At 41.5% G+C, this 15,946-nt stretch overlaps 1 protein-coding gene across 1 annotated transcript in view; it reads right to left on the bottom strand.

Annotated features, from left to right (window-relative positions):
- The window catches only part of Kcnh5 (potassium voltage-gated channel subfamily H member 5), a 282,287-nt gene that overhangs the window by 225,413 nt on the left and 40,928 nt on the right, over window positions 1–15,946 (bottom strand). Inside the window, exons 4-6 of the mRNA XM_075947437.1 lie at window positions 14,307–14,435; window positions 3,669–3,784; window positions 129–521 (exon numbers count right to left, since the gene is read on the bottom strand). Coding sequence (XP_075803552.1) covers window positions 129–521; window positions 3,669–3,784; window positions 14,307–14,435 — 638 coding nt within the window. The remainder of the gene's footprint in view (window positions 1–128; window positions 522–3,668; window positions 3,785–14,306; window positions 14,436–15,946) is intronic.

Raw genomic sequence — 15,946 nt, 5'->3', positions numbered from 1 at the left:
TAATATCAGGATGGAAAACAAAACGGGAGCACTGAAAAAGACATTTTATCATCTGTGGAATCCTTTTACTCTGTTGTTTTCAAAACATTTGCTCTCCAATACCCCAAAAACAAAAGCAAAACACTTACCTCATCCACATTCTCGAAGGCATTGATGATGTCATAAGGTAAACAGGACAGCAGATCGATCACAAACCAAGTTTTCAGATAGTTCATCCTTATGAGCTTTGGGTCAGAAATGACCTCGCCACCCGGCCCCACAAAAGTCGTGTGAAAGTTTAAAACGATGTCAACCAGAAAAATAACGTCCACCACACTGTCCAGCACCAGCCAGGCTATATTGTTCTGCTTTGTTTTAAAGGAAACGTTGTAAGGAACCATGATGGCGGTGTAGAAGGTAAGAATTAAAATCACCCAATCCCAGGTAGTTTTAAAAGCACAGTAATGTAAAATGATGTGTGGCGGCGTCTTTGGCGCTTCTTGTTTGTACTGAGGAAGGATGTCTGACCCCAGCTGAAGGACCTAAAGGAAGAAAAAGTGCATAGAAGTGATGGGGACTTCTCTGAAGTCAGATGTGACTGTGCACCCACCGGGATCAGTCAAACCATAGGCCGAGTCTAACAATTCTCGGTTTTAAGCCAGTCATACTCTATTGATTCCTCTCCCTCGTCAGAAACGTCCTGGAGCTTGCTCAAAGGGCCGTATGGAAGTCCGGCTACTCCACAAGCTGATCTGATTACTAGTTCATCTGCTCGGCTCTCCAGTGCCCATGCTTGACCCACGGCATAGTGTCTCAGGTGCAGCTGCCCATGCTCCAGGCAAGCCTGATAAGAACCACGTGTCTTTCATTGACTGTCCCATAGTTATTTGGTGGGTGACTGACCACCACTTGTTACACACACATTTAGCACCTTAGAAAATATACTTTTGCTTCTGATGGCCTCCCCGAACCCCGGGGCCTCAGTGTTGGCATCCTTGCTCAGCAAGTGCTCCGATGGCTAAGAGGGTAGTGTTAGGAATGGTAGTGGCTGCTTTTCCCTTGTCTCTCTAAACCCAGAGCTATAAAAGAGCATTGTGTTTCTCGTCAGGTGCAAGCTTCCTTTAGTAAATGAGATAAGACACTAAATACTCTGTGCCTTTTTAACAAATGGAAAATTATCAGCACAAGTTTATGTGAACCTGAACTTACTCTGCTAGGTCTAAAGTGAGAGAAGGAGAAAAGCAGATGACCCAGCAAGAGTCAGAGGCGGCAAGCACAGCACAGGACTGAGACTGCCTGTTGGAAACTGGGAAATGGGAAACTAGTGGAAGGATCCCATCTAAAACGTCTGCCTCGTGTATTTATTTCACTAGCGTAATGGAAGGGTCAAGGAGTGTGGCAATGGAGCTTTCTTAAGTAACATTTCCAGAGGACTTTTACAACTCATGAAATCAGTTAGTGGTTCTAGAAAAAAAAAAACCAAACAGACCCACTAAGTGATAAATGCATCAAACATTTGAATACATGAATAAACAAAGATAAGAATTAGCGTATAGCTTGAAGGCTTATCTTCCATAATGCACACGCATACACACACACACACACACACACACACACACACACACCTTTTGAAGCCTGGAATAGTACACTAAAAATTTCTCATACATCGAGTTTACATAACTGGAAACTGAGTATATAAAATCTTGCTATCTTCACTATCAGAAAATGCTGCTAGTATTTCCTTTAGTTCTTTGCTACGCTTACAATTTTTACTTGGGGCTCTTAGAACTACTTTAGGGATATTTCACGTATTTGCCTACTTTCTCAGTGCCCCAGATATATTTTACCCCTATGGTTTTAAATCGCTTAGTAGCCGTTTATCCTAGCAGGAATGTAAGCCCCATGTTGGGGAGGCGTGTTAGACCAAAAGAACTGCACATAATTATGGCTTCTCTCTTACCTTCTAACACCATCAGCTCCAATTTCCCTGGAAGAAGGGGAAATGGAAAATGCTTCTCTTTGCCAGTTATGTCTATACCTTCTATAGTTTGAGCTCAAGGAATAATTCCATGTGCTTTAAATCTGGCTCATATTAGAATCTTCTGGGGAGGTTTTATAAAGTGTGGCATATTCACACCTAAACCCCACTCCCCCAGGCAGGTGACACTGGCCTGAGTGGATTTTCTGAAAAGTCTGTATTTTTACCTTTACCAGGGGATGACAATGTGTAGCTCACAATAGTATCTTTTTCTTCTTTTTTCATTCCCAACTTCCATAGTTGGACAGGAGCACTGAATTGCGCTCCTCTGTGAGGCGGTGACAGCTATGTTGCCCAGTGTTATTTCACTTACAGTGGTGTGAGAATAAAGTGGAGACAGGGGCCAAAAGCAAGCAGGCTTAAGAAACCTCAGCTCAGAGACACAAGCTGGGCTCTTGGGCTGGGCTTGGTGAAGGAACTGGACTCTTGAAGCAGAAGAGAAGGAAACTTCGAAGCAAGCAGTACTCCTTAAGGAGCATCCTCAGACAAGGCAGGTCCACCTGGCTGCTCCAGCTCCCAAGCCAGATGCAGTTCACCTCTGCACACGGTGTAAACAGTATCACTGAATACTATAGCCATGTCCTATTTTAGCTTAAGCATGGCTGTTCCATGAAGTGTTCTTTCTCCGTGATATCAAAAGTTATTTAGAAAAGGAAAAAAGAAACTGTCCCAGATCTATCTGTTAATAAGCTAAGGAAAACTCCATAACTCTAAATTTAAAGAATAGACTTTATTTCCCAACCCTCTCTAAACTAGAATTGGTATTTGTAACAAATTAAGAAGTGCCTCGGCTCACCTTTTTCTGGCAGTGTAAATCAGTGGACACCTGGGTTTAATGGTGTCTTTCTCTTTCTTGCTAAATTAACTCAAAATATTTTACAAATTCCCACCATAAACTCAGCATAATTTTGGTAGCTCTCTCGCTCTCTCTCTCTCTCTCTCTCTCTCTCTCTCTCTCTCTCTCTGTGTGTGTGTGTGTGTGTGTGTGTGTGTGTGTGTGTGTGTGTGTAAGACATTTGGGGAGGAGCATATACCACGGCACACATGTGGAGGCCAAAGGAAATTTGCAGAAGTCAATTCTCTGCTTCTACCATTAGGTTCCAGAAATAGAGCTCAGGATGTCAGACTTGGCAGCAGGCTCCTTTGCCTACTGAGCCATCTCGCTAGCCATAACTCTTCTATTTTTCCTGAATTCACTCCACTGAGTACCAGTACATGCTCGTAACTGACCCTAGAGTCCCAAGTCTGGGTAAATGCTACAATATCCTAAAGTCTTTATCCACTTCCTGTCCTGTGTCTTTCACTCCTTAGTAACAACCCAATTCTTATTCATCTTCACATCCTTTCATTGTACAGAAATCCAAATACAATGGAAACCCTCAATTAATATTTTCTGCACACACAAATGAACGTGTGGATTCTCTGCCCTATTTGTTCAATTAAATCACACAGTCTCTACGCATCACCCAATAAAGCATGAACTACATTTCCATGCAAAACTTGAAGAGAATGAAAAGGAGTGTTTCAAATTTCTACAGTTCTACAAAGAAAACATAAATTATCACCTACGCAATTGTGCTTATCCTGAATAATCTGGGGGAAAACGTATCAAGGCCACTTCCTTGCAAAGCAAGGTCATTCTCATACTTACTTCAGCTAGTCGTGAATGTTTGTGGACTGTCTCTGTTTTATTCATTGGCGTGAGCTGCTGTAAAACACTTCGGCTGTTTGTCAAAGCCCGTGTCAATCGGGCAAATTTTGTCCAACCTTAAAGAGATGAAAAGAGAGTTTTGGTTATTCACATACAACGAATTGAAAGTGCAGCATTCTCTCAGATAGCTGGAGGATCGTGGCAACCGCAGGCTGTCCAGAAAAACTGAAAAGTGTCTGTCTCATTCCTGTGTACACGCCATCAAATTCGAAGTGTGGCTAAAATGAGGTACTTTCTAATATTTGTAACATTTGGGTCTTTCTCGCATCTACTGCGTAGTCTCTGTGGTCATGGTAGATAATAGGCTAAAAACGTTATCTGGTCCTGCTCGATTTGTATGGGTTTGTGAAGGGGAAACAGCTGCCTACCCAGCAGCTCCTCTCTCAGCATCCCATGCATCTGTGCGTTCCAAGTCCCTAGTTCTCACTAATGGACTTGAAGCGGAAACAACGATGCCACATCTGTATCCCTATTTCAGAAGCAAGTTCGTATCACACTTCCTATTCCTTCTACCAGCTGTATGCAAATAGCAAGCCCTTAGAGGAAGGAAAAGCCACTGGATCGCTGTGTAGAAAGATGCCAGCCAGGGCCACTTGCCTGGGATTATTTCATGAACAAGAAATGTGCTTCTCCTGTATCAAATCAATTTTTCCCTTATTAATAGAAAAAATACATAACCATACTACATTATTGTTGGTTGTTCGAGTGGCTGCTACTGCCCTAATGAAAAGAGTTCTAATGTGTGTTGTAGACAGATACCCACCTAGGAGGAAAAGTCCAATTCCAACCGTGCCTATTATGCACGTTGCACCTGTTGCACCTTCCTTGTAGCTTAACAAATTTTATTTCTCCCATTAACAATGGCGGTGATATCTAAAAAGTTATGCTTGGAATATCTAAAAACCTAACCATGTTTTCATGAAGAGAAGTTGCTTTGGGGAAAAAGGAATGTGAATTTAATGGGGAAAAAAAACTTTCTTCTGGGGCCTCAGCTTGGCATTATAAACAACATTTATTTCAAAGAAACACCAATGAGATATGAACAAATAGAGCAAAATGAGCCATCCTGTGGCCCTCTCTCAACTCCGTGACCTCGAATTAGCTCTAAAGCTTCACTCTGTTGAAGATCTTTCTAAAGCTACTTGATCATGTCTGTAGGGTTACCCACTGACAGAGTGGTCTCCAAACAACTCCTTAAAAGTGAAGCCTCCAGCTGGTTAAAAGGGATGAACCCAGAGGCATGATGAAATCTCAGCTGATTCAATAAACCCTGAAGGAGCAAGCCCTGGGCCTACAGGAAACGAATGCCTGTCAGATCATAGAGTACAGGCAATGTTGGAAGTTGCTGTTAGCCTTCAGACTTGGAACAACCCCCAGGAATTCACTTCCTTCTGTGTGTTCAGTGATTGCACAAGAAGTAAGCTGACATCCATTGATGAAAAGTCCTTTTTCCTTCTTCATTAATGGGCCTTTCCCTAGTCTGGAATTTAAAATCATGTTGGGGACATTACCTGTAACCCAGTCTCACAATGAGGCAACTAAGACACCAGAAATAACATACAAAATCAACTTGAATTCACTATCACCAACCTTGACTTCTCTTCTGTGTGCTGGACCTGCGCATCTCTCTGCCTTTGGCCAGCCTCCTCTAAAGCATTCTACAGACATCTGTTCCCAGCAAGCCTAAAACTCACCTCATTACTACCCTTTCTCCATGTTACACATCCTACATCCTTCATACACTCTTGATAAACTAACTGGTGCCATTTCTAACCATACAAACCAGTAACTTAACGCCCGCTGCCCTTCTTTCACTATTACAGACACACACACACACACACACACACACGCACACAGACCCACAAACACACACAAGCATGTACACACACTCCTGAATAAGCCTTCTAGTTTATAACTTACAAATCTTTCCAACTGAATTCCTTCCATTCTTACTTGTCAAACAGTACAGCATGTGTCACTGCCATCAGGGGACAGCCCCCTGAGAACATATCCACACATGGGTAAGATCCATTCTGAAACACAAATCCAACCACGCTTTCCTATTCCAATCCTTCACGTCAACCTGGAGACTTCCAAGAAAACACCGTGTCCTTGGAAGAGGTCCTTTAGCTCGTACCCACAAGGACTTACACTACATCCATCTTCTGCCGCCTTACTGTTCTCCAGCCTTACTAAATCAATAGAAAATTAATTGAAGAGCAAATTCGAAATATCATTAAATCTTCCAGAGTTCTTTCACATACCGTCATGCCCCACTCTTTTCTATATTACACTCCTCCTGTTTGCCTACAGCTCTCTCCCCCTCCCCATCTGTTTGGCTAAGGACAGTTCAGACTCACGTGAAGGACTACTGCCTTATGGAAGCTTCTTTTGTACACCTACAGGAGGGATGTGCCCTCATCCGGACTCTATAATCCACACATCACGTGACAGTAACAACATCGGTGTAAGCATGGTTTACTTTGGGTTAATAAAGTTCATCTTTTCACAGCAGCACTAAAGGCTTTAAGTAAATTAACAGATGATAGCCAACTAATCCAACTTTATTTGAGACAAGAGCCCATTCATGTCTTATTACAGTGGGTCTTGGTCAGCAGGATGGGTGTAAATGAGAAGGTGTTCTCAGGTGACAGTGACTATTTTGGTCACCCCTCATCAACGTACTGAAGTGTATCTGATCGTTCCTCATCTTACATCAGCTATGTGTTATAGCTGCATAAGCTATTTCTAGAAACTTCCCAGCTCCTCTTTTTTCTTCCTGAAGGCTCACATTTCTAAGAAAGGTGATGTTGAATTTCTGTATATCTGAGAGGGACTAAAAGAGAAAACCATTTTCATTCTGTGTACACAGTAATGTTTGTCTAGAAAAAAAAATCTGGCACCAAAAGGGAAATGTGGGAGGGATATATCCCATGAGTCAAGGAGAGCACAGCCCTTCAGGAGGCTGGCATTTGCTCCTCTGTCACTATGCAGGGAATAAGAGGTGAAGGAGAGACACAACTACAAGAGCCATTGTCACATAGTGATAGTGCGGCATTCCTTAATGAGGGAGCATAGTTCCTAATTTAAATACTCATAAAATCCTTCTTTAAATATATCTGTAAATGACTAACTATAATCTGATCAACACAATTTTTAAAGGACACTAATTTCATATTTGTATAATAAATAAAACATGGAGTGAAAAAGTTATACAGGGATTAGCATATCAAATGCCTTATATACAATTTCAAAATGTAGCAAAGGAACTGGGCTCAGCTTTCAGTGGGTGTCAGTACTATTCATGACATTAAGGAAAAACTCTGGAGTGAAGAAGGTAGAGAGAGCTCCTAATCTTCAGAAAGATCCTGAGGAACCACTAGCTGGGAATGAAAGGTGGGGCTAGGTGATGGGTCAGCTCTGGTATGAGGATTCAGAAGCAAAGATTCACAAAGGATTCTTTCTTCCTAAAGAAACCAAAGTCCAGGGCAATTGTCAGGGAGGCATCATTCAGGATTTTGCTATCAACATGCCCCAGAAGGTGGAGGACCAAAGTTAAGTCAAGATGTGTTCTACTTCATATGTAAATTAGTAGATGTGCAAGAACCCGGAGTTCACTGGCCAGTGGGACACTCTTGCTGCCCTTGACTCTAAAGCACTAATGTTAGCACTTTTCTGAAGACTTCCAAACCTCCTGACTCCCACTGCCTACCCTCATACTTCACTGGAAACAAACAAAAGCCACAAGAAAGACATTAACCTGAAATTTCCCTTCTCATCTTCCCACAAGGGTGCTTCCCTCTTTCCTGCTCCCAGTACCTCTAAGATGGGGCACTTGCTTGTCCTTGACAATGCATAAACTACACTGATACATGCTCTAGACATTTCCAGATTTTTCACTACTATAAACCACGCCACGCTGAATTTTCTAACGCCATCCTTTCGTGCTCTGGCAATGCCACCTTTCTTAACGAGTTGATTTGCTCTTTCTCCCCCCCTCCCCCCCACCACGTTACAGACAAACTTTGAAAAAGTCAGAGACAGCCACACTGTCTAGGTCAGAGAAAGAGACTCCTCAGCAGTTCTCCCATCTCCATGGGACCACATTTCCCCAGCTCGCCTCGACAGAAACCTAACTGGTGCGACTGATTGCTCAGCAGTCCGCTGATGTTACTTAGACGTGATCGATACGGGGTAATATGAACAGACAGTCGCGTATGACGAGCAGAATGCTTGCGCTGTAAGTTGTTCATGGCATTATGAGAACATTTGTTCTTCTAAAGGCTCGGGCTGCCAACTCCTTCTTAATAAAACATTAGTTTAGCTCTATTGGGTTGCAATTAACCTCTTTGTCATGGACTGTCTAATCTTAAAAATGAAAGGAAGTCACAGAGGCAGTTAAATCAATCTATTGGACTGCAACACAAGATTCCAATCCATAAGGAAAGAGCTTAGGTAAACAGTTTTGCTCTCAGCCAACAAGACTGGCTGGCATAATTACTCCTGTTTCTTCCGTCGTCTCCTCTCTAAAGAAATCATTGGCTTTTGCAAGTAGGTTACTTTTTTGATGTTATTTTTATTCTGAAAGAATTTTTTTGTCTCATTATTGGCAAAAAGGTGTCATAACTACTTGGCAGAGGGCATTTTACACTGTAATTATCTTAGCAGTTTGGAAGTCTTTTTGAAAACCCTGTACTGTTTCAATGGGCAGAGATTTGGATAATGATCTTTAGAACACATAACAGTGGAGACCTTCAGACGGCAATTTGCACATGATGACAGATAAAGTTTTAGATACTATTGACTGATTGTCTGAACAACACTCTCAACAATGCAATGCCAGGTACAAAAGATAATAAGACGACTTCACCCTGTGGAATTAGCGTCAGGAAATTTAGTTGGTTCTAAGAGCACAACTCGATCAAGAAAGAAAGCATCCTCCTGAGGCCTGTGCTTGGAAACAGAGTTAATGTGACTGTGCCTGCCAGTGAATTCCCACTGCAGAAGACAAGACAGCAATGGACAATCTGGAGAACACGAGGCTTGAAGTCAGCCTGAGTGTTAGGCTTTTCAACAGCGAAGTGGAGATAATAATATTAATTTCAAATTTGGTGAAATGAGAAATTATGATCATAGGGGACCTGGTAGGCATTGACTATCCATAGGAGTTGATAGTCTTGCCTTCAGGAATTTTTGCTGTATCCCTTACGGCATAATTCAAAAGCATTGTTGATATCCTACATTACCGCTCAGTTTAAGAACGGAAACAAAATCACTCAGGATGAAATTTTGTTGAACGGAGGATTTGCTATGAGCAGAGCTTCACTCAGTCACTGCAGCCATAACTGCCATGGTCATTGCCAGAGCTCATTCAAAAACAAAGTTCGCAGTCCATGCCTTCAAGTCTTTCAACTCTATGTCCAGGGTTTATTTGCTGGGGGGGGGGGGAGATGCCAATATAAACAGGAGATTGGAATGAATGTAAAGCAACAAATCTGCAGATCTTTGAAGGACATAGCCTTTGTCTAATCAATAGTCCTTTTTGAGATTCTTTCTCTTGTACCCAATCAAAACTGAACTCAGATAGATCCAGCTTTGTACCCCCTGCTCATCTCCATCCCCCTGACTGGACAGAGGTGGAGAACAGAAAGATGGTCATGAATGCTAGTGAAAATCTCGACCAAGAACCTCAGAGGACCTCCCTGCTGCCCAGTCGTCCTGTGTCTCCCTCCTTTAATCATGGTTTCATGCTCTTAACTCCTCTCACGTGTCTTTCCCCATCCTCACACCCAGCTGATCACCAAGGACACAGGAGCACTTGGAGCGAAGCTGCTCCTACTAACTTGCTAGTTTATCCCCCTCAAGTACTAGAAAAGGGGCCACTCCTATATCCCCAGGAATAGCCTCAGTTCAACTTTTGGGAAAAAACAATAAAAGTAAGGTTAATAGAATAGGATATTCCTACAGAGATAATGAAAAACTTAATCTTAAGTAACTCTGAGGCCAAAGACTGGATCAAAGGTGAAATCACAATCTTCTTATTCAATTTGATATTGCGGTACGATAATGAGATTACATGTGCTATTTATCCAAAAGTATCATTTCTTCTTGTTTGTCTTTAAAAATGGAAAAAAAAATACACTATTTTACCAAGCCTCTCAAAATGCTCCCTGGTTCCTATATCACTAGCTTCAAAGATATAGCAGAATGATGACTTAATGGCATAAATATTTCATGTCTTTTGAATTTTTCATGTTAAATGTACAGTTCACATGAATAATAGAAAGTAGTTCATATGCAGCATTCATAGCTGCATTATGCAATGCTTTTTCAGTAATCTGTTATGTAGAGGAAAGGCATACAAGAGTTTCAGAACAAAAATTCTTCTCAAATGAGCCCATCTTCTAGAATGTCTAGCACTAGAAAAAGGTGTCTTATACCAATACTGTCCCCCGGATCTTGATTTGCATACTTATTGAACTCACTGTTCAACAGTCTAGTAGCCTGACTTGTCTGGGCTATTTGAAATAATTTATAAGTGTAGACAATTTGACTCGAAAGAGACCTTGCCTTACAAGCACTCTGCGGTACCTAGGGAGATGCAGAGTGATGGAGCTGAGAGAACATAAGAAGGGAGAAGCATTAAGTTCAGAGATAAAAGTCAGTACATGTGCCCCAGTTCATGGCGAAATGCTGCCAACTCCCAGTTTCCATAGATACAAAATTACTAACTACCATTAAGATTTAGCAGTCAGACTGGTGGGAAAGGACTGCGCTTTCCTTGACCAGCTTCAACTGTTTCATAAAATTATACAAAGTAAATCAGAAGAAAATAATTCTCTAATATAAATATATGTATATCTGGGGGTAAAAATATGATTAAAATCCACTCAAGTTAACTGCTATTCATGTATGAAGACATTGAAATTCATTTGAAGAGTATTTTAGGTCACCAATCATGTAGCAATCATTTATCTTTTTTTTTTAAATTCCTCACTCAAAGATCCATGTCACTGTTAGTCATAAGGTTTTTACAGATGTTTCTTATGAAGAAAGGAAGACTACCCTTATTCCTACTCTCCTGGGAATTTTTAATCAAGAATAAGTGTTGAATTTTTTTCAGACGCTTTTTCTGTGCCTATTGATGGGATCGTGTGCTTTTCTTTGCCACCTGACTGATAGGAAGGACGGGGGGGGGGGGGGATTGTTTCCTGAAGACTGTCCATTCAACTGCCACATGTAATTCTTCTTACATTTTGTGAATCCAGTTTTATGGAATATTTTATGTAAAGCATGAAAAGCTCACCTATTCCTTCCCTTTTCTGTAGTATCTTTTCAGGGTTTGGTATCAGAGTGGTTCTGGCCTCATCTCGTGGCTTTGGGAGCCTTCCTTCTGCTTCTGCATTCTGGGAGACTTGAGGAACACGGCGGGCCTAGTGCAGTCAACCACAGGGGCTGTGAGCTCCTGTGTCCAACAGTCATTCCACGTACAGAGGACAGCAGTTCACAGACCTCCTCCTTGACCTCCAGCTCTTACGTTCTTTTTGCCTCTGCTTCCAAAACGTTCCTTGAGCCTTGATGGTTTGGGAGGTTGGTGAAGATGGCCATTTAGGGCTGAGCACATAGAGGGAGAGTTTGGGGAAGGGAGGGAGAACTTGGAAGAGGGGAATGGGGCTGGCTATGATCATATTTCACTATATACATGTGTGAAATCCTGAAGAAGGAAAGAGAGAAATATCTTCCTTCTGCATTTATTAGGGTCTTCTGATAAACTAATTGCCTTGGTTTGGGTCAATTATTCTTTACTACGTAAGTACTGAATGGTGACAGGGTAGTTAAGGTTTTCTGCTTCTCTCCTCCCCAAGTGAAATTTTGAGAGGTTGGTCTATCTCCTAAAAGTCTCCGATGGTGGCCACGGGGTGATCAATACCCAGATTCAGTAGCCACAGGATGAGTGGAGGCAGACTTTTCATTTCCACTATTGGTAATATGTGCCTGGCCCTTTTTTCTTGGTTACCAGAGCTAGAGATTTATTAACAATAATGGTATTTCATTATAGGAATTAGCCTGGCGTTTTGGTGGTTTTCCCCTGAAGAGGTCTCTTTTACAATGATTTCTCCCACATGGTTCATGATGTCTTGTCTTCAGCTTGCTTTAGTTGAAAAGTCTCTTCTTTGTATAGCTTCCCAAGATGGAAACTAGTTTACTGGGGTCTTTTAGTCATTTTCTTTTGCAATATATGCATCTAACATTACATATTTTCTTTCTTTTTTTTTAAAAAAAGTCATTTTTATTTGTTTGGTTTTCTTTCTTTATTTATTTATTTATTAAAGATTTCTGTCTCTTCCCCGCCACCGCCTCCCATTTCCCTCCCGCTCCCCCAATTAAGTCCCCCCCCAGCCCGAGAATATTTTCTTCTAAGCACCATCTTTACAGTCTCCACAAATTTGAAAAAGCTAAATGTTCATTTAGCTCAAAGTATGTATGTGTAACAAGATTTTTTGGCTGATAGATTATTTAGAAATGTGTTGTTTAATTTCCAAATTGTTGTAGCTTTCCACATATCTTTAAGTTATTGAGTTCTAATTTACTTTTTAATTTTAAATGTTTAATTCATCCATACCAACCACAGTTTCCCTCTCTCCTCTCCTTCTACTACCCCACTTCCCCCTGAGCCCACCTCCCATCTACTCCTCAGAAAGGGTAAGGCCTCCCACGGGGAGTCAAGGAAGCCTGACACATTAAGTTGAGGAAGGACTAAGTCCCTCATCCCTGCATCTATGTTCACAGCAGGGATGTGTGAAACAATCTAGATGTCCTCAACTGAAGAACGGATAAAGAAAATGGAGTATTATTCAGCTGTAAAAAACAATGACATCTTGACATTTGCAGGCAAATGGATGGAACTAGAAAAAAAATCATTCTGAGTAAGATAGCCGAGACCCAGAAAAACAAACACAGTATGTACTCACTCATAAGTGGATGTTAGATGTAAAGCAAGCGAAAACCAGAATTCTAACTTAACTGCATTATGATCTGAGACTCATTTTTTCAAAAGTATCTCTTCATTTAAATTGGTCAAAAATTTTAGGACTCAGAGTGTAGTGTGTCTGGTGAGTGCTCCATGTACAACTGAAAAAGAGATGCCTTTTCCAGCCATTGTCTGAAGCACCATGAAGTATGGCGCTATTTCATTTGTATTTTCATAAATAAAGCTTTCCTGAAGAACAGAACACAAAACAGCCCCACTAGTCAATACAGGCTGGGCAGTGGTGGTGCACACCTTTAATCCCGGCACTGGAGAGGAATATAAAGTGGGCTAAGACAGTAACTGGCTCTATTCTCAGTCTAAAGATTTCAAAGAGGTCAGATCTCTCTAGTGGCTTGGCTGCTTTTCTTTGCTGATATCCAGGTTGAACCCCAATATCTGCCTCTGGGGTTTTATTAACCATGCTACGGTGACATTCCAAAGACATGAATCAACATTCAGTGCAAAGATGATTAGAAATATGTCTTCGTATTTTTAAAATTAGGCCTTGCTGGATGTGATGGTGCATGCCTGTAATTCCAGTATTTGGAAGACTGGGGCAGGAGAAGTACTGAGCTTCAGGTCAGCTTGGGTCATACAGTAAGATGAGAGAGGGGGAAGGGGGAACCTGAGTCCTAAATTAGATATTTTACTTAATCTTCCAGAAAGTGATTTCATAGAGTCTGGAATTTCAGAGACATATATAAATTAATTTGTTTGGTCCTATTTTCAATAGTTGGCACATTGTAAAGTTTCTCTTTTTAATTTGATACTAACAGAACAAGTGAATAGATCGTTATGCATTTAGACTCACCTGCAAAGGATAAAATAATGTAATTTTCTGTAATTATGGTTGCAATTGGAAAGCTTAAATCTCTGTGTAGGTTTTTTTTTTTTTAAGGAAGGGAGTGTTTGGCAAATGCACAAAAGCAGGCATTTCCCTTTGGTCTCCGAAGAGGTCCCTAAAAAATAACATTTTATAAAAACCTATTTCTAAATGAATTTTAAAGTCTTCATTTATGTGACACCGGCTTCTAATTTAAACCCAAATGGAGAAAATAAATTTGGAATAAATTACATTGGAGAGAGGCAAGAGCGCTCTAGGTTTCCGTAGCCACATCTCTGGATGCTGCAGGCAATAATGCTCCACTTGGGAGGCTTGCATTGTGCCAGCCACTCTCTTTATGACAAAATTATACAGTTTCCACACAAGAGAACGTACAACTGAGCAAACAGAAACTGATAAGTAAGCTGAAAGCAATCAGCCAGTAAAACTCAATTAGTTGACCAAAACTCCATCAAATTCTTAACAGCACCGTGGTAGGAGCTCAGTGAAGTCAGTCCCGGCTATGTGTAATCGTTTGTGCTAAAGCTCACTGGGTACAGGGGGTTGAAACGCCAATTGGGTTGCTCCCAGATTAACTGTACTCAGTGGAATTCCCGGCTGCATCTCACTAGGATGAATGCAGAACCAGAGAAGGGTCATAAGAAGATGTGGCAGATAGAAGGCTGCCAGCTTCTTAGGTACAGATAATCCTTTCGGGAATTACCTTTTGTTGAATCATCCTCTATGGGTTGTTTGAACAGCGTAATATCCTTGAACGTACACAGGAACAAGACCACTTTCTCATGCTCGTTTCTTATTGGTGCAATTTGCATGTAAAACCAAACAGGGGTTCCTGTAGTGGAGAGAGAGGGAGGAAAAAGACAGTGGAGTGTCACAGGGGCCACAGCAAAGATTCGCTCCCCTGCCCTCGCGCCTTGCTTCTGCTGCTTCTACGGCAAAACAATAGTTTCGTTGCTTGAATGAATAAATAAAATTTTTAAAAACTACTTTAACCGGAATTGCTGGCACAGGCCTATAATCGCAGCTACTCAGGACACTGAGGTCGGAGGATCACAAAATCAAGGGTAGCGTAGACTACAGCGTGAGCTCAGGGCCATGTTGGGTAACTTAGTAAGACACTGTCTCAAAAATAATAAAAATTGAAATTAAAAAACTTCTAAGGGCTGGGTAAGTAGTTCAGTGATGGAATGCTTGTCTTGTACGCATGAGGTCTTGGATTCAATTCTCAATATAAAATGAAATAACAAAAAAAACCTGTTTGACTCTCTATCAGCTACCAGTTGTTCAAATTTAATGACTATATTTTTAGCCCAAAATATGAATATTCCAAAGGAAAGTACTGGGTCTCTTCCCAACTTGTGTGCACAAAGTCAGTCTTGCTGCTAACAGAAGAGCAGCATTGCCTTTAGGTCTGGGTCCCGAGGCCTCTGCCACTCTCCCAGACTTCATCTGACAAGCTCACTGAGAAAGATCACTCCTACATGCCTCTCTGGGCTTGTCACTTTGACAAGTGTTTCCAATTAACAGTCACAGCAACACCTACTGCCCTGGCAAGTCGGGATCCTAAATAAGCCCCTGAAATGCTGCTTCTATCCCAAGGCTCTCTCTTCAGTCAGATGGACTTATGGGACTCCTCGATGGCTTTGACTGTGTCCCCAATCACAGAAGACATCAACAGTACTTGATACGTACTGTACAGAGAGTGCTACCTGAACCCTTCAGGGCATCTTATCAGGGAAAGGAAAATAACACAGGTGTTCACAGTCTGAGACTCTTGGGTGTCTTTTAGAGCCACTGCCTCCTGCCCCACAAGGCTCAACGCTGCCACATTCTTCTTCAAAGGAGAGCCAATGCACTCTCTAGAGGGATGAGGGTTTCAGGGGTCAAAGCTCAAGATCTGAACAGGCCAGGAACTGACATATTGCAAAGAATGAATAGATGAAAGCATAAGGAATACCCTCAAGAGAATAATGATCCACGAAGTGGCAATACACATCATAAGTTTAAAAAGAAACATTTTTAAAAACACATTTTCCATAATATTTTTATCAAACAAAGGTGCAATCAGCCCCTCAAACTATTCATTCTTAGGGACAGAGGGGGTTTGGTCGGGTTTAGGATTTGGAGAGTGGATGGGCAGCTACGGGAGGTGTGAACGAACAGCATTGGGGGTTCTCTAATAGCCAAATAACAATCTCCTTCCCATCTGCATCCAAGGCTGCATCACCTAAAGCCACTGCCAATTCTGTTTAAACATCCAGGTAATAACAGTGCTCTTAAATTATTGACTAAACTTGGGGAATCTCTCTAAGTCATGTGGGGGCTAGCTTGTCCTTTAGACAA

This window comes from Microtus pennsylvanicus, chromosome 14 (assembly GCF_037038515.1).
Source record: "Microtus pennsylvanicus isolate mMicPen1 chromosome 14, mMicPen1.hap1, whole genome shotgun sequence".
Taxonomy (NCBI): domain Eukaryota; kingdom Metazoa; phylum Chordata; class Mammalia; order Rodentia; family Cricetidae; genus Microtus; species Microtus pennsylvanicus.
The sequence above is the reverse complement of the archived record's forward strand: the minus strand, read 5'-3'. Positions and strand labels throughout refer to the sequence as shown.